The sequence below is a fragment of the Rhinolophus ferrumequinum genome, chromosome 22, assembly GCF_004115265.2.
Source record: "Rhinolophus ferrumequinum isolate MPI-CBG mRhiFer1 chromosome 22, mRhiFer1_v1.p, whole genome shotgun sequence".
NCBI lineage: Eukaryota > Metazoa > Chordata > Mammalia > Chiroptera > Rhinolophidae > Rhinolophus > Rhinolophus ferrumequinum.
In genome coordinates, this window is record NC_046305.1 from 47,894,264 (window position 1) to 47,914,180 (window position 19,917).

At 41.9% G+C, this 19,917-nt stretch overlaps 1 protein-coding gene across 1 annotated transcript in view; it reads right to left on the reverse strand.

Annotated features, from left to right (window-relative positions):
• The window catches only part of SPAG17 (sperm associated antigen 17), a 173,867-nt gene that overhangs the window by 135,627 nt on the left and 18,323 nt on the right, over nucleotides 1-19,917 (reverse strand). The window contains exons 2-3 of the mRNA XM_033093220.1: nucleotides 16,086-16,226; nucleotides 15,386-15,469 (exon numbers count right to left, since the gene is read on the reverse strand). Coding sequence (XP_032949111.1) covers nucleotides 15,386-15,469; nucleotides 16,086-16,226 — 225 coding nt within the window. The remainder of the gene's footprint in view (nucleotides 1-15,385; nucleotides 15,470-16,085; nucleotides 16,227-19,917) is intronic.

Here is a 19,917-nt window from a genome sequence, read left to right on the forward strand (position 1 = left end):
GCACTGGCGTCGGTGCATAGCATTCGAAGGTGACCGCAGTGATATTCAACAGTGAGATATATAGCATTTTTTCTAGGATGAGTTCGTGAACTTAATTGTCCGACCTCGTATGATTTCTTAAAAAGAAGCATGCATCTCTGAATGGTGGAATACTTTACAGATACTTAAGTTTCTACTACTCTATAGGCTATGCTCTTTCTATATTTTCCAAATTTCCTACAATGAACATGTATTGTTTTTAAAATAAAACAGCTAAAATGAACTATTCTGAACAGTGCCACCCCTCCACCTGCCCACAGAATTCTTCCTGCACACGGACTCTAACAGGTGTACCACACACATCACATCCCAGCTCTGAATTCCTCAGTGGCTCCCACACCCAAATGACCAAACTGTTCACTCCTTAGCAGGGCACGCTGCGCCCTTTGTGACCTGGCCCCAATGGCCCTGTGCAGCCTCGCTCCTGGCTGTCCCTTCCACTTTCCCGCCTACACATTGGGGATCCCCACCAGGTGGAGGTTCCCTGGTCCTACTGTGCCATCGTATGTCTGCCTGATTTTGCACAGACTGAGTCCTTTGCCTAGACCCCCCTCTCGTGTTCCTAAAACCTTTCCCTCCAAACTTTAGAAAGATTTAGGCATGGCTCTGTGCGCTCACTGCACCTTTTACAATTCCTGGTTTTCCTGTGGTGGGAGAGTGGGTCATTTCCTTATCCGTCTTCCAGGCTGCAGGCTGGAATTAACTTTGTGATTAGCATGTGGTAAACAGCCAATGAAATACGCGCTGCATGAGAGAACCAGTGTACAAATCACACAGACCTTCACAAACATTGTGTGGGCCGACCCTTTTCAAGGGTACCCACCCTGCTACCGGCTTGCCCTCACTCCCACCAAGCCAGTGTGTGCAAAGGCTGGGAAGCACATGGCGCCAGCTTACCAATGTAGAAAGCGACTGGTGTCATCACAAGTGCTGAGTGTGCCAGAAAGACTCCATGTGTAGGAAAATAGCCCATTGATTCTTTTGCTCACTTCAGAAGCATTTATTTTGTTCTGAAATCAGTGGCTTTGGTCTTTAAATGCAGCTCTGGCATGCATAGGACTATCTATCCACCAGGAGGGGGGAGAATATTAGAACTCCTGATTATACCAGGTGACAATAAAGTTCGCGAACTTATCCTAGAAAAAGTGCTACATGCTTCATTGCTGAATATCACTACAGTCACCTTCGAAGTACTCCCCTTGGGAAGCTATGCACTGACGCCAGTGCCTAGTTCACCCTTCAAAGGAATTTTGAAAATCTTTTTCTGGAATGGCCATCAGAGCTGTCGTCGTATTACCCTTGATGTCCTGAATGTCATCCAAATGTCTTCCTTTCCATATTTCCTTTATTTTCAGGTAAAGAAAGAAGTCATTGGGGGCCAGATGAGGTGAGTGGGAAGGTTGTTCCAATACAGTTATTTGTTTATTGGCTAAAAACTCCCTCACAGACAGTGCCATGTGAGTTGGTGCATTGTCGTGATGCAAGAGCCATGAATTGTTGGTGAAAAGTTCAGGTCATCTAACTTTTTCACACAGCCTTTTCAGTACTTCCAAATAGTAAACTTGGTTAACTATTTGTCTAGTTGGTACAATTTCATAATGAATAATCCCTCTGAGATCAAAAAAGGTTAGCAACATCAGTGTAACAAGTTCTCGAACTTAATTGTCAGTCCTATTTATTTCATCCTTTGTCATTTTTATTTTTGAGGTCGTCCTGAAGTATTTGTAATACGTTTGTATTCTTGTGCATTTTTAATCTGTTTACACACACAATGTACATGGAACAAAAGCTCACTTTTTTTTAACTGTGAGGATACGTGATCACAACAGCTTGGGACTGCTACCCTAGAGCCTTGGGGCCTAGTGACAAATGACACATGGCCTCTGATGCACGTGCCAGTCATGATGAAGTGGGGGGAGTCGGCACAAACAAACCACCACAACAGAACACAACAGGATGAATTGTGTCTGGGGAATTCCAGGAAGATTTCATAAAAGAAATGGCATTTGAACAGGGCTATTTGGCTGATAAGTGAAAACATCTAAGTCTAAATTTTACATAATTCTATTTAACTCGGTGCACTTGCGGAAGAAGGAGTATAAAGTGAATTAAAGGCTAAAAAGGAATGAGTGAGGGAGAGTTACTACAGAACTGGGACTCGTTGGAATGGCAGAAGCAATAGAGGAGGTGTGCGTGTTCAGGCCTGAAGCAAGGACGATGTAGTTTGGCAGAGAAATCCTGGACTGCACGGCCACTTCTTCACCCCAGATAAGGCTCTATCCCCACTTTCTACCTACTCTCCAAATACCGGCAGCTCCCAAGGGCTTTTCTATAAGAACATTCTAAGTTATTTTCTGCCAAGTCATTGTTTTTACTTTTCCCATCAAATTTGGGTTGATTGTTGTTGTACTTTACACTTTGTGCAAAGTGGTCAATATTCTAAGCGGAATTTTTTTTTGGGGGGGGGGCCAGAGGAATGACTGATTGAACCTAACTCAAATTTCTGAAGCCAAATAAAATGTGTGCCCGCAGAAGCTCGTGTTTGGCAAATTCTTTTAGAAACTTGAAGACAAGGCATACACTGGCCTCAGTAATGCCACCAGAGGAAACACCCAGAACGTGCTCTTTTGTTTAGCTAAATGGCTAAGCAGGTTCAACTTCACTGTCAGCTCCTAGACTGTAAGGACTGTATCTCCCAGAGCGTGAAGTCAGAGTGAACCTTGACTTTGGAGTCAGAACGCCTGGGTTCCAACCTGAGGCTCCCCCACTATTAGCTGCGGGTGGTGGGCAAGCAGCCAACCTCTTTGAGGCTTTCCTCCTTTGCTCCGTGGGAACAGTGAGAGGTTAGGTTGGCCGCGCGAGGCTGTGGTGGGGATCAAATCTGACACTGCACGCGAAAGTGTTTTGTGTTCTAGAAAGCTTCTTTGAAATGTGAGTTGTTGTTATTCTTGTTTTCTTTAAGGGCGACAGCGAAGAGCACTGCCTGTTTGAGAAATGTCACGTCCCATAAAATACTGATCTAAAAAAAAAGACGGAATGAATGAATATGGAAAAGGTTCAGTTCCAAGAAACTCAACTGGTGGTTATCAGAACCGCTTCCGGCCACTGGCGTCATCCCCTTCCGCCTTGAGAACCCCTCCCCCTACTCCCCCTGTCCCCAGGGCGACCCCCTCAGGGTTCAGCATTTACCTCTGATACAGAAATGCATGCGGAGAGGATAACGGGTTAACATTCTGCAACGCAGTTGATTTCATGTAAAGCAGGGTTTTATGGACGCTGTGCCTGAACCCGGTAGGCGGGGTGCGGGGGCTATTTTTGGACAGGCAGGGTTTCCAGCACCTCCTAAATCTCCTCTCTAGGCGACTGCAGCTCCACCTCCACGCCGCCGGGCAGGCCTGCTGTACAGACAACGGGACACTAGCCCTGGGTGAGACCCCAAAGCTCTGCCCCCATCTGATGACTAATACTTGTCTAGGCTAGTGGAAAAGGAAGGGAAAGCACCATACACAAACCTTACGGACCCAATCCATTTTCCTTTGCCTGCCCTAAAAAGCGGGGAACGTGTGTGTGGGTGGGTGTGTTCCTTCAATGATTGAAGAATCCGAAAGGAACCGCCATAGGAAACTCCTGACAATGTTGTGTGGACGGTTTTGCACAGGGAATTGAAACAAGTTGGCAGGAAGAAGAATTCTTGCAGGATAATTCGAAGCAGATATTTTACTGGGGGAAAAGCAAATCAGAAATTTGCTGTCAGTCCTTGAAATTTTATTAGTTATAAAAAGTAATATATTAGCCCCTTGCATTAGATTCAGATAGGATCTATCCTTTTTCGTTTTTTCTCAGTCATATTCCTAAAATGAATCTTTGAGAATGTAATACAAGACTATCTACTCCTAAGGGACATGGGACGCAGCAGTGGTGGCCTGTGACAATGCCACATGTTATTAGGCTGTTCTGCTTCTCTGAAGCTCCAAGGATAAATGAAACGGTAATATTATAAGACTTGAGAACACTACAATACTTACGTGTTCCTTCTGATAAAGAAATAATGGAATTAAAGATTTCCTAATGAGGGAGCGAGCTGGAGTGAGTCTATCTTTTTCATAAAAATTCTTGATAAAGGCAAATGAGGATGACGATACACTTGTTAGTTTCTAGAACAAGGATGTCCACGGTGTGGCTTGGGGACACACACAGCATGTTGCTGGCCTTGCTCACCACCAGAGTTTTCTAGAGGTTTCAAATGGTTCTGAGCACTGCAGTCCAAATCATTATGAAGTTGAAATACGAAATGTTCAAGGAAGGGGTTATTGAGCAATTTCACTTTTTCTGGGGAAGAATTTTTGTAGGCTTGGTTTCCTATTTTTCAAACTACTAAACTCATAAGTACATATTTTTATATATTTCTTGAAGCACTACAGACACCATATTTTAGTAACTTACTTCATCATGCTATTTAAGAAGGTTCAAGGAGTTTTTGTTTTTTGTTTTCTCGTCATGTTTGTGAAATAGAAGAAGGGATAGATTTTCACACATAAACTTCTATCTGAAATTCATTCATCCAAATTAATATTCAGTGAGTATTCAATATGCACAGTAACTTTTCAATAAATATAAACAAATCTCTCTGTAATAGGCAATTCTTCTACCTTTAGTTTGGTATTTCTTCTTCCCTTCTTTGCAAGCAAAGATTGAGGAAAGAGTTAGGATTTCAGGAATAGAGGTCACATTAAAAACATGTAGAAGCAGGAAAATTGTTACCATATTTCAATTTCAGCTATACTTTCTCTCCCTCTAAGGAAACAAGGCCTTCCATATCTCTGCTGCATCTTGACTATTTTGGTGAGTATTCTTCCCCTCCCACTCTCTTTCCAACATACCTTGTCTGGGGACCATTACCCTTCTGGCTCAAAGTTGTGAAAAATAAGTGAGGTCAGTCACAGGGCTCAATGAAGAACAGACTCAATTATAATGGGAAATTAAATATACAACTGCTATCAGGCATTAAAATGTCATGAGATAGCAAGAAACAAACATACTGTTTATAAAATTATCAACTGTGAGCTCTCGAGGGCAGAGACCAGGTCTAACTCAACCTTGTACCCCTTATTCAGTGTATAAGAGAAACTCAGTGAGTGTCTGCTGAGTGAAGAGCAGGCTGGGACGAGTGTCTACTTGATCCCTTAGCCCAGGGTTGGGTGAGAGACTGAGAGAGAGGCGAATGCGAAGGGAAGATAACACAAAATAGATTTAGAGGATTCTAGGGCATTGGTTTTTCAAACTCTTTTGGACCTATATTTATAGCAACAGCAACAAAAAAAGTTTACATCACAAATCCCACACATACACACACAGCTACAGCCAACTAAATTTCTTCGTAAATCAACGGGTTTCCACCTACAGTGAGAAAAACCACTGTATAGAATATGGAACCAATAGAGGGAAAATGGAAGGGACCAAAACTACAAGTATCCAGGAAGTACTGCTGTGTTTCCCCGAAAATAAGATCTAACCAGAAAATAAGCCCTGGCATGATTTTTCAGGAGGACATCCCCTGAACATAAGCCCTAATGTGTCTTTTGGAGCAAACCTTAATATAAGACCCGGTCTCATTTTCGGGGAAACACGGTACTGAACTACTATGATTGAAATGGTCCACTGTCTATGGCTTATAGTCGTCACCAGTAACTCTCATTAGTCCTTCATTAACAAGTTACTTCTTTCAGACAACAAACACCTCTTCCATACTTACGAGGTACCAACAACTGAGCTAGGCACATAGGACACAAAACAAATGAAACAGACTGAAAGAAAAAAAATCTGACTTCCTTTTTGACATCTCTTCTCACGTATCTCTCAGATGTCAAATTTAACCTCTCCCAAACTATAAGTATACTTCCCAACTTCCCCCAAATTTCATCCCCATTTTTCTCTCAATCTTAAGATATTTTCACTCTGTTTCTCAGCCAGAACTTTGGAGTGCCCCCTTCTTCTCTCCCTCACCTCTCACGTCTCCCGTCAGCATCCTATATATACTTTGAACCTGTCTGCTCTGCCTCTACCTGGATACTCCAATGTCCTCCTTACTGGTCTCCTCACTTCCATGCTCGCCCCCAACACAACTTATTCTTCACTCAGCAGCAAGAAAACATTTTTAAAAAGAACTCAGATTGTGTCCCTCTATGTTTTAAAACCCTTTATGGTTGCCCATTTCCTATGAAGTGAAAATGCAAACTCTTTCTTAACAAAGATCTACCAATCCCTGCAGATCAAGCCTCTGCCCACCTTTCTCTCTATGTTGCCGGCACACGGGGATTTTTCATTTTTCTAACAGGATGAAATCTTTCTTTTCTTGCCTCATCTTTGTACGTTACCTCTGCCTGAATATCTTCCCCATCTTTTTTTTTTTTAAGTTGGCTCATTTTGTCTTTCAGTTCATCTTCAAACACTTAGTCTAAAATATTTTCCACTGTAATTCTGATTTAAAACTATTATCCCAATTCATAATTTTATGTAGATTTGCATATTTAATTTTTCCTTAACGCCTGCCTTTCCCATTCAAATACAGACTCTGTGAGAACAGGAAATCTGTTTTATTCACCAAGATAAACTGGACCATAGATTTGGTACATAATAGACACTGGAAATATGTGTGGAACACATGAAAATGAAGCATTTCCTAAACCTTAGTGACTAAGTATCACTTGATGATTTCGCCAAAGCTGGGTACCACCTCTACTACGAACCTAATGTTTTTCTCTAAACTGACTGCAAACCAAGTTTTAAAATATAATTTAGCTCTATCCTAAGCCACACATTTGGAGAATATGCAATTTAATATTCAAATTTTATATTTTAATACACATTAAAATAAATATGTATTTAATGAAATATTTTTTTAAATCCATAAACCATCTAAAATGATCTCTTGGGGAAGGAATGGATGGAGAAGATCGACTTTTGAATGAATGAGATCTGCCTTCTGAGGTGTAGCGCCTGCCCTGGACTGAGTCAGGAGAACTGACACTGATTTCACTCTGGCTGATGACTGCGAACCAATCATTAGAGGGTGACAGGTTTCCATTTCCCCGTTTACACTACAGAGATTACCCGCTATTCTGCCCAGCTCACATGAGGGTGTAAAGATGTCACGAGAGAGTGGTTGTGAAATCTCTCTATTTGCCCAAATGTGAGATTTTACTATTATAATTATTTATGCTAGAAATGGTTACTACTCCTGTGCATTCCTTAGTGTGTGCAGTCACATTTACCCGTTACATGACATACCAAAGAAGAAGACTGTATAGTAGTCTCTACCATGGCCGTGGAGACCAGTATAATGGAATAGTCCAAATACCGTTGACCGCTGACGCACCTTTTCTTTTCCTTCCCTCACTCACTTAACTGTTAGCTTATCTTTCATCAATTATATTCCACTTAGTGAAAAACCTGCTCCTAATTTGCCCACCCATGTTCATGCCATCATTATTCACCAAGTCAGGCGATGGAAGCAACCGGAGTGGCCAGCAGTGACTGAACGCATGAACGAAATGTGGTCTGTACGTGTCATGGAATACTGTTGTATGTAGTGCATTCATGCAATGAGTATTATTCAGCCTTGAAAAGGAAGGAAATTCTGACACATGCTACAACCTTGAAGACATTATGCTGAGTGAAATAAGCGAGTCACAAAAAGACAAATACCGTATAATTTCACTTACATGAGAGCCTCGAGTAGTTAAACTCAGAGACAGAAAGAATGATGGTTGCAAGGGGCTGGGAGAGGGGAGAAGGAAGAGTTGTTTTCCAATAGAAAGTTTCAGTTCTGTTGGATGAAAACGTCGTGGAGTTTGGTTGCACAATGACATGAACAGATTTAGCACTATGAACAGAACACTTAGAAATAGTGAAGATGGGAAGTTTTATGTTATGTTTTTTCCACAATGAAACATTACCAATGAAAAAAACCCTGCTCATAGATGTTTCTAGCTCTTTCATGCTTCCATTCACCATGACTGTGAACAGAAATTTAAAAAATAATATTATCGCTCTTTTAATTTTAATTATTCAATTGTTAACATTAATAATTATCATTAATGGCAGGTAAAGTTAACTGGATGCTTACTCTACAGGACTACAGGTACCATGCTAAGTGTTTTACATTTACTTCCTCATTCAATCATCACTACAGCTTTATGGGGTAGATACTATCATCAATGCTGACTTTTCCAAGAGCAGTTACGTAAGTTGTCCGAGATTACATAGGTAGGAAGTAGTAGGATGAGGGTAAAAGCCCAAGCTGTCTGATTTGGATCAGTGCATCTAACCACTTGGTATATGTCTCACCAAACTAGCAGAAGGCATTCTGGAGGTGAATTCAGCTCACTGATTAGTTTAGGATTTCAGACGGGTCTCTTCCCACACCTCCATCTCTGATGAATATGTATTAATTTCCCTCTCATTTCTCATCTTTCTCTCTTCCTTCCCCCAAAGAAAAGATTCAGTCACCTTAACCATTTAAATCTTAACTTTAAGAATTAAAAATTCCTATTGATCTAAGCATTTGGGCAGAAGCCACTCATCCGCGTGGCTCAAAAAAAACGACTAAAATCATTTGATGGCGTCATCATCCACAGATATCCTTTCATTTCTTTTTTTTTCTCAGTAGTAGGAAAACATCACAGAACGACTAAGAGGTTTAAAAAAGCTTAATTCTAATTACTAACAATAGCTTGTATTTAAGGAATGTTAAACCACCACAACCACTCGCAGAATCTAAACTACGTTATCTTCATTTTTTGTGTGATGCAAGCAGAAGGAACGGAGGCTTCTGAGTCAACTAGTTATTTGCCTGAGCTCCACTTTCACTACTTGTAAGTATCTCCTGGCAGGTTGTTAAGAAGACAGGGTTGGCTAATAATTGGCTATTATATATGAAGCATCCAGTGCACAAGACTCAGAATACACTAAGTGCTCCATCCGTGGGACGATTATTATTGCTATATACAAAGGTGGGTTATTCACAGTCTTACATACAGGAATAGAATGATACAGTCTTCCTGATTCCTTCCCTGACATCCCTGAAATCATGGGGGACGTGAAGTGCAGAGCGTTACACAGGCTCCAGGACCCACCGCGGCCAAGGCCGTGATGGCTGCCCTCCCTTAGCTGCAACTTGCTTCATTCTTGTGGCTGCCCCTGCACTGATTTGTGTCCTGGAATTCTTGAGGAGCTTCTTGCCTCACCCAGCGGTTCTCCCGGTGACCCCGTGTCTTAGCCAGCACCCCAGTCCTTGCGTTATGTGTGTTTGCTGCTGCTGAATCCCGGGATCCTCAGTTTCGGACACCCCTCCTCCTAGACGTTCACTACCGGCCACACAGGCTGGCCAGCTGCCCGGGCCCCGGGATGGGAAAGGCCTAGGGCGGTGTCTGGATGTTTGTGAATGCCTTTGCTTGAGTTGTGCTTTTCTTTGAGAACAGAACTCTGAGAGGCAAACATGCCTATGCCCCGGGAAGCCATACCTAAAGCAATAGAACCCTGATTTTCTGCTCAGTGACTAGCCTGGACTTGACTTTCCCTGCCGGGCTGCTCTCTCCTACTCCTTCAGAACCGTGGAGGCTCAGGGGTTAACACATCTGACTGCTCTTTTTCCCATCTTGACAAAAATGCATTCGGTTGCGAGTTGGTTGCAAGTCTTCATAACCCTTTCCCGGTAACTGTTCCTACCGCTCTGATTTTGAATCATCCCTTCTTTGGGTGAGAAATGCCTCCGAAGCCCAGCTTTTGGCACAGTAACCTCTAGATTGTTTTTATAGTCCCAATGTAGTACTTCTCTGTTATAGCTCCATATTCTTAAATTTTGTTCCAAGTCATTATTTTACGTTTATAAATATCAGGTTGTATTAATTGGTTCCAGCTTTCAAAATGTTCCATCCGAGGTTATTTTCTGCTATTTTGATAGTGGTTTCTGATCCTGGAGTGCTGAGGTCCTGATGAGGGCCATGTCCTGCAAGCATCCCTAAAGGACTGACGTGGAACGGAAGAGACACACAGGTCCTGGGCTGCACTGTATTCTTTGAAGGCTGTACTGGGCCATAATAGCTTCAAAGAATTTCAACAAGTTCCGAAGACATGACCTTCCCTTTCCGAAAACCACGTTGGCCGGGCTTGCCTTCATCAAGCTGTGCTTTTCTAAGCATCCTTTCACTTGATCTCCTGCAGCAGTTTTTAATACTTTCCCCACAAGTGAAGTTAAACTAACTGGCCTCTAATTTCCTGGTGTGTCCCTAAGCTCTATGAAATAACGGCATTAGGTTGGCTCCCTTCCAATTCTTCCTGAAGGTTTTGTTTTGTTTTGTTTTAAAACGCAGGATCGAAAAGGCCAGACAATGCTTCCTGTCTCCCTTTTCCTTCGTTTCTTCCATGACATACGGCGCTTTCTGTTCCCAGTAGATCTGCCATTTTAATAACTTTAAACCTCCTTGAATGTTTTCACATATTATTTGTTCCTATCTCTGAAGCAAGAATTTCCCATTTTTCATTTTGACAAGGGCTATCCCCCCGCCCCCAAAATAAGAGCTTACAATCCTATTGAATAGACTGTTAATTTGATGTACTGTTTAAGAAACAAGTTTTATATTAGGATTCTGGAATAAGGGTGGCAACCAGGTTATAACTGATTCTGTGTTCTTTTGAGTTATTATGAATATATGCTTCGGAAAGAGCTATGAAATATATCCTCACACCCATGAGTAGGGAGCAAAAAGGAAAAAAAAGGAACTATTACATCTGGGGATACTAATCCAATGTATTAGCAAAGTGTCTTAAAAATGTGCTGAAACTAATTAGATCTGATGATATAAAATTTGCATCCTATATCTTTTTTTAACTGCATTTGGTCCCTTATTCTCAAATCTAATATAAGAAAAATCTTTCCACATTTAATAATCTCCTGGAATGATTTCCTAATAGAAAGGCCCATAGAGATATTTTAATTAAAATATATCAGTTAAAAAAAATAAGGCCTTATTTTTTTTTTACTGATAGGAGTAGAGAAGAAAATTAGTAATTATTTACATTTGTAAAAATTGCACTATATCACATAATCTTCAACACTGTCTGAGTCCTTTATTGCATAGAATTGACTATTGAATGAGCCACCAATGGGGGCATAAAACACTTTATTTTTATAGACCATTTTGTTTCAGTAGGCTTTTGGTTTTTTGTTTTGTGGTGACCTCATTTGTCTTCTCTGAATAAGTCACAGACAGACACGTAAACCACAACCTACGTATGGATGGAGGCTATCCAGGTAGAGGTACAATGACCGCCATCATAAAATGAAGAGAACCATGAAGTGGAATCTAACCCTTTGAAGAAAGCTGACTTTGATTTAGATAAGTTGGATAAATAAATCCCTGCCCAGTTGGTAGGTCTTTTTCTTTCTAATTTATCAAAGCCACAATTTCAAGGTCCAGAATTTGCACATCTCTCTTATAAGGCTCATTTACTGTGTATCAGATTTCATCGTAAGTGCGAATATCTTTACATGGACAGCACACATCAACATTTCTCATAGGGAACATTTCAGTTGGCTCTGAGTGATCGTTAATATTTTCCTTTTTAATTCTGGCCAGGGCTGACTATAATTGCAAATGAACACGTTCGATTCTCTATGTGGGCCATAAAACATCTACACACAGAGAAATATCTGTGTAGACTTAGCAAATAAATTTAAGTTCCAGGTATGAATCTTAAAGCATGGATTTTTTCCCAGTGTTTGATACAGAGTGTTTTCTCATAGATTTCTATCTTTAGGATTTTAAAGTTATAATTAAAATAGGTTCTGGATTTACCTTTCTATTTAGTATATATAGCACCATGTAACTACAAATTCATTCATTCGGTCTTCTCCCACTCCTATGTCTTTGCTTAAACTATTCCCTTTTTTTAGAGTACCCTCTCCCACATTGCAATGTCAAAACCTACCCATCCAAGGATGAACAGCTCTGAGCCCTGTGAAAGAGTAAGTTTGTGGTAAAGTGGGAAAACTTGAGGCAATGTATTTACTATGGTTAAATCCAAATTCAATTTTCTAATTAGTAGGCTTTCTACCTTCTCTTTGCTTCCATCTCCTTCTATGTAAAATGAGGATGTTTGTATTTCCTTTTAGAATTGTGATGTGGGTTAATTGGGATAATACATTTAAAAAGATCAAAATTATCAGGACCCCTTTCCTTGCCTTCTCAATACTATCTCCACAAAGTGTGTCTAGATCCCACACCTCTCCCCAGGCACCCTAGCTAATGGTAATCTCACCTTCTTTGAAATGCCTACAACACTTCGTCTGCCCCTCAGGGATTGCACAATTTTCTGTATTGGGTTATTTACTCATTCAACAAACATATATTGAACGCCTGCTATGTGTGAAGCTCCTATTTTTTTTTTTTGATGTTTTTCTTAACTAGTCCTTCAGCTTCTTGAGGTTCGAGTCTTTATAATATTCATGTTCCCCACTCCACTCTCTAGGTAGTGTTTGACACTAGTGCTTGAACAAGAATATTTGGAAAAATACCGCTATTTTGTAAAACTGGTCACTATATAAAACAGGCAATATCTATATCCATTTTCACATGTGTCCACATCGTCGAAAAGGATTACATGCTGGAACTTGTGCTTATATGTAACGCCAGTGCATGAGATTATAACCTTCATCCTCATTATTAAATAATAATAATAATAATAATAATAATAATAATAATAATAAAACAGCTAACCTTTCTGAGACTACACACAACGACGATCATTCTATTCCTATTCCCACATGAGTCCATGGGGTGGCTCCTTTAAGAGCAAAACACAGCTTCCAAAAGGAGGTGAATGAACCAATGGGCTGTAACTATGTCTCTGGGGAATTACATTAGCATAAATCTGAGCTGGTTTTCAAAGACCTGTGGTTTTTATAAATAAAGACTCTCTCATATATACAATATCATGGCTAGCTGAAATTCTAACGTTTCAGGGGAAATGACACAATTTCAAAATGAGGCTGTGTGTACACAACCCCCAGCCATTCAAATGAGAGCTCGAGCCAATCATTTAGGAATGTGGTCCCTGCCAGCCCAGACATTTCAAGTCGTCATTGGAAAATATGTAATGCACTTCCGACACTATTTTACTACTTGTGGATGAATCGTACTATAGCGAAGTTTCACTTTAATTTGGTGCTCCCAATGCACCACCGGCTACGAAATCGGGAAGCCAAATTGGTTAGAACCGTGTTTAAAGGAAGAACAGCGAGGCTCTGATTTAAGGCTAAGGAGAGTATCCTACAAATACAAATCAACGGAAGCGCATCGCTTTTGTACCGATTTGGAGTTCTCGCCTCAAAATGGAGGTCTGAAAGGAAACAGAACGCTATGAATTTCCCATGTAACATGAGCCATTTTATTAGATGACCTTTTCTTCCCCGTTGCAGAGTTTTCCTTTGAGAAAGAAAATAGAAGGCTTCCTAAACAAGTGTGGCAAGTGCCCTCCTGTTACATGTCACCGTGTAAGACTTCAGGCAGAAACAGAATCGAGCAGGCTGTCCACATCCTTCCAAAGTGCAGAGATCTCACACAAGTTTGGCTTCTGGGCCTCTTTCATGGTCACCACTCACAATTAACTCGGGGCTCCCAGCAGGTGTTGCCCGAAGCTTTTCAGTTCCCTTTGGATGAGGTACCAGGAGACGAGAGGGCCCGGCCAGGTCCTAAGCGTGGAGGGATGGAGACGAGACATGCTCCCCTCTTCTCCCGATGTGCGTTCTATCCTTGGCTGATCTGACCAGGAGCCATTTGGTTTTGGCTCTTTATCCTCTTTTGCTACAGTGATTGATATTAATGCAGGTCTGGTGCCCCCAAGGTCCCACCCCTGTGGTTCTCATCCTGCCTTCCCTTTCCTTCTGGAACCATTCAGAAAAGGGTATGTGAGCGGATGAGGGAGGCTTCGTGCCCAAGTGCTTCACTGGAAGAATGTGGCACAGCCAGATGTGAAGCGGACCTCCCCGGAGTGAACGACACACAACCAAGAGTCACTGCACATCCTGCAGAGGCAGAGCTTCCTAACTGAACGTGGCTTTGCTACCCCACATCCGAATCGAAATGCCATCATCCCTGATTTTTACTGAGCATCTCTGAAGAAGAAAGAGTCCTTTGGGGGCTAATCGATCCCAGGCCTCACAACTGGACATGGTAGGTTTCTATGGCTACTTCAGAAAACATTTTCCAATCATTTAAATCCAGGTATCGCATAACGTTTCAACTGGAGCACACACATTGAGAACATTATAACGAAAGATGGTAGGTATGTTATTTAACTCTCACAGCACAGAAGAAGTTTTTCATGACAGTGAGAATAGTGGAGCGAGAATTGATGCTGTAAAGTCCACAGCCCTGTCAGGCGTAAATAAATCAATGAAACTTGTTCAGATGGTATTCAGGCAATCCTACAGGGGCCATTATGAAATGATCCAAGAGCTGAGACACATAAAAACTTTCTTAGTCACCATTGAAACCAAGTGCAAACAAGTTCGTCTTAGAAAGATCCAAAAATCCTTACGCTTTCAGTCTGCACAGCCATAAAACAGTGCCTGCCGAATTTTAAGTAATATTCTAATTAATCACTGGATTTTATAGTGTCTCGTAAGCTGTGGGTGAGATACGAACAAGGCACAGTGAGAAGAAGTCCCGTTGCACTTAGCGTGAATTGTAAGTCCTTTGCACAAACCCACCCGTCAGCCAAGCCAGGCTTGTGTGATGAAACATCTGCTGGGCCTGGAATGGCCCACTCAGCAGAAGATTATTGTCATTTTCGCACTGATTAAAGTAGGATGTAAAATGTGCACAAAGTTCACAAACAAACTGATGGAAAATTATTCCACGGCTCTGTCGTGTGCAGGAAACAGTTTTGAGGGTATTTTTACATTATTTCGTTGGTGAAATGAACAGTTTGTCATACACGAATAATACAACCTCCTTTCATACTCTGACATACTCAATAATTGCCATGACCAAGTATGACCAAACACTCTTGTATTATAAAAGTTTCTGATTTATGTTCTTTAATTGGATGCAGTGAAGGTGTAGACAATCTAGAACCCTGTTGTTCCTAGAAAGGGATTTAGTTAAAAGGGAGGCAGATTTTTTTTTTTAAGGGCCCCTATTCAGGAACAAACAGCTCCAATGAGAAGCAAGACGTTTGCTTTCAAAGAACGAATTAAACATTTTACAAGTGGCTGTAAGATGACCCTTTCAATCCTCGTTTTCTAAAATGTACAAAAATCTCTTCAATAAACGCGTTCACCTACCTCATGATACAAGGCACCACTACCGACTGCAGGCTTCTTTGCCTTTTTAGATGGAGTTTCCAAGAGGGCATTTGAGTCATTGATCTGTAAGAAAATTAATTCGGCGACATGAAAAAGAAAGGCGTACACAGATACACGTTGACTTCCACACAGCTAAGTGACTAGAGGGGTTGCGGAACTCGGCAAGGGAGGGCCATTTATGGATGAGGTGAGATAGTTACTGCCACTGGGGTAAACCGTGAAGTCACTGCAGGGGTATGAGCCATCTGACAGGACTGGCTGGTCCCCTCTGGCCTCTGACGCCTACGACTCTCTGTGCGCTCCATTCTTCTAGTTAGTGATGGGGCTGCCCAGGAACAGGGAACAGTTACATCTTCTGTTACTATTGGATCCTTCATTCAGTAATTCCTCACGGAACCTAGCACGGAGCCTGGCACGCCCTCACAAGTTTCTATTAAATGAATGAATGTTGAATGGGGCAACATTCACGGACTGATATCAATAATAATAATAATTGATAATAATAATTTCAGATTAAATGATTCCAACTTATTCTAGCTACGTGTCTGTTTAAAGTAATCCACCAAAATTTACCCAACGGCCCACGCAAATGATAGTTTTATTTATTGTATTATTTCATTCTATTATTTTCAAGGAAAGACAGTCTCCGAGGGGCTAGGGAGTAGGAAGGGACGGGTACCTGCTGAAGAATGTCTTGCCATGACACCACACTGAAGAGTTTACGCTGCGGCACCTGGACGGCGAGCGTGAGGGCTCCAATGAGAAGATCGTCCTCAATCCGGTTTCCAACTACGAAAGCGATGGAGGCCCTCCAATCGTTCTGTTACCAAACCAGGAAGGAATTAGATTCTAAATACTCCTGACTAGGTAATTGTGTGTCAAAGGCTTCCACTGAAAAACAGGAGAATTTTCCTGCGAACCCTGCTTGAAAGACAAGCTGGTAATGTACTGGCTTCGTGATGCAAGTGGCCGCCAGGCGGCAGTATTGTGCCAAATTTCATTCGACGTGACCAAAATGCACTTTTCTTGAGGAAAAAGGCCTGATAGTGTAAGGAAAACAATTTAAAAAAGTGATACACTTTCACTAGAATGCTGTCCACAAATAATCTGGTGCTGGAAGGCAACCGTTCATTCATATGTTACAAAACATGCATTGACATATAATCTCAAAAGTTGAAATCTTTGTTTTCTTCCCTGACACATCCTAAGACTCTAAATAGTGCGAGGCACCTAGTAGGAGCTCAATAAATATTTATCGAATGCGGGGTAATATTGAATTAGTGGACAAATGGGCTTTCCCATGAGGTAAAAATTCAATCCCTGAGATTTTTGTGAAGCACAGAACTAGAACACATCCTTTCCTCCCAACATAACACAAGAATTTCACTGTTAAGTCACCAATGAGTTCTTTCCACTTCAAGAAATAGTAAACCTGGACATGAAATTTTACATCATATAATTTAAAGAAACGTTACTAAAGACAATATTCTTATTTAGGAAACAATCCCTTGCTCTCTATTGTAATTTCTAAGAAGCAATTCTCCGGAGGCCATCAAGAAGGGAACTTACTGAATTACCTACTGTGTGGTACCCAAACTCATACCAATCCTTGAACACCAAGGATTTCATGGGGAGATGGACCAAGTAAACATGATAAAGACATTCAGACAGAGAGAGAACAAATAGTAAGGGAGGGCACTCCAGCCATACGAGATCTCCAGATCTTAGTTCTCCATTTATAAAATAAAGGGGTTTGACAGGGCAAGATCTGCGTCCCTCTTAGCTGCACTCCAGAAATTTGATTCAAACAGAGTAAAACTCCTCCTTGGTGGATTCCAAAACAACATCTAAGAAGACTTGGAAATATTTTCCACAAACGTAATGAAATGCATAATCTTATGTGGTTTTCTCTGTTTTCTGTCCAGTTCACTGCCAGGGTACTGACAGAACTAGGACATAGGCGGGACAAAAAGAACTTAGTGCATATTCTTCCTTCCTATCCCACAGTGATTATCCTTCAACTTCTCTTACTTCTCTCCATGGAGACTTACAACGTAACAAAACCCACCCGAGTTTCAATGCTGTCACCAAAATAAAAACCACGGGTGGAAGCACACAAATGTGTATTTTACCTATAAAGAGCATATCTGTGTGTATTTGTGTGTGCATGCAAGCAGGCAGCTCTGTGTGTGTGTTTCCCTCTGTTCTACTGAGTTTAAAACCTATTTTTGTTGTTGTTAATCGTTTGCTAAGTAAGCCTAGATAGAAAGACTGATATTCTGTTTTTTAAATATTCTGATTTGGACAAGAAGGAATGATGTGTATAATGGAGGTGTTAGAAAAAAAACCCCAAGATCACAAAATGACCTTTCCCTTACTGGCTGCCTTTCTTTTCTTTCGTCTGCTGTCTCAATCAAATATGCAACTAGAATCGTCATTAAAGGAGGAAGTTCTCTTTCATTGTCACCATAAAGCACACGCAATGCGTGAACAGGTGATGCTTTGAAGTTCCTGTCAGGCACTCTTTCTGACACTGAGGATTTAAATGCCCGCTTCTCCGCCTTGTCCCGCCCCTTACTGTGCATGTCCCTGCCAATATCTGAAAGCTTCTGGTGACAAGAAAGGATGGCCTCTCGGCTCTTTTGGAGACGATTCAGAAAAAGGGCACCGTCACCCAGAGTCTACCCACTAGTACCTGCTGCCGAAGGCAGATGTGGACTGTTTCAGACCAGAAAAAAAGAAAGGACGCGGAGGAAGGAACTAACAATTACTGAGAAACGCCATGTGCCAGGCATGTGTTATCTCATTAAATCCCTAAATAATCTCTTTAAATAGGTGCATTAATACTTTATAGATGGAAAAACAGAGGGCCTACCAATTTAAAAATCTTGTTAACGGTCATTTTGGCACAAACCGCATGGAGACCACATACTGGCTTGCGATTTGGGGATCATTTCAGAACAATTTTGAGAGCAAGACTTTGGGGTCAGAATCCCTTTCTATAATCCTAAAATTGCACCTAATGGCTACTTCAGCCACAGTAAATGTAACAGATGGAGATTTATATCACACGTCAAAGTGCATAAACCTTCAAAAATAGATTATGTATTAAGTCCTTAAAATACCATAAGATTACCTTTTAATAAATGATAGTTTTACAAAGACTCAAACAGGTAAAGGAATTTCCCACGGTCCCCCTCTCTCGCGAAGCCCAGTGCTTTTGCTACTTTGCTCTGAAACACATGTTAGCACAGGACCTGTCCCTCTGATTCGTGGCACTACGGAAACTTCTGGGACCCTGGATCACCGTGAGGTGAGCAGTTCACCTGGGCTACAGCAGGCCTAGGTTTGTTCCACTTCCGCGTGCTCCACGAGGCCTGCTGAGCACCTACGCCATGTATCTCCCTCGGAAGGGGTCTGAAGAGTCCCTCTGATGTCAGCGTTGCATCTGCACTCTCCAGCCCACCAAACTCCTGCTCTAGAAATTGGATTTGGCAAAACAGGCCCCCAGAGGGCTTTGTCGGAGTCACGGATTAGTGTCCAACCACTTCACCAGCACCCGAGGAAACATGAAATGGACTGACGGAGGGCTGTGCTGCAGACCAAGATTGCCTGCAGAGCAGGGTGCACCCACAAGCACACTGCACTAGGGGGCAGCCAGGTGCCAGGAAACACACAGGCATCCGATAATCAAGAGCACAGCGCATCTCCTGTCTAATTAGGAAGAACCACTCCACGATGTTCTGCCAATCTCATCCCTGAATCTTTCTCTTCGTATTTCAGAATAAAGGTAGATTCCAAGTCTCTACTAACTGGCAGCAGGTTTAGAAAGAGGAAGATTTTGGGGGGAAAAAAATCAACCACAAATTAGATTTGACAAAATACCATTAAACGGACCCCTCCACTCGGATCGCACCCAACACAGTCACACAAAGTCCTTAAGTCTGGATTCAGCAGGTAGCAAGAGAACCTGAGCACAGAGAAAACAAAGGCTGGCCACGGGGGAGAGATGAAAGCACCATGGTACGACCTGGCGACCCCACCTAGCCCTGGGTGAATTGGTTTAAGACAGTTCAAGACGTTTGGGTGTAATGAGCAGCATGAGCTGAGAGAAAGAAAACATGAGTCACCTTAGAAAACTACGCTGGACGTATCCAGTGGTGAAGGACGAGGGGTGCAGTCTGGCACACCTCAGACACCTCCGGAAGCAGTCAGCTCTCTCCTGCCAGGAGGCACGTCCCGTGCAGGGCTATTGCTGAGTCTTGCCCTCTCGTACGTAGTTATTGATCAAATCATTCAAAGGGTGGAATGAAGTCATGTATGGACACAACCCATTACCTTTTATTTACTTTATCAGTCTCACCTCATTTGAAGCCCGGCAGGAGGGCGTCTGAACCCAAACACTTTCATCCTGGTCTCCTAATGCAATAGGCGTCCATGTAAATACTGACAACCTGGCTGTCCCACATAATTATATGTACCGTCCCAGAGACATGGGGTAGATTTATAAC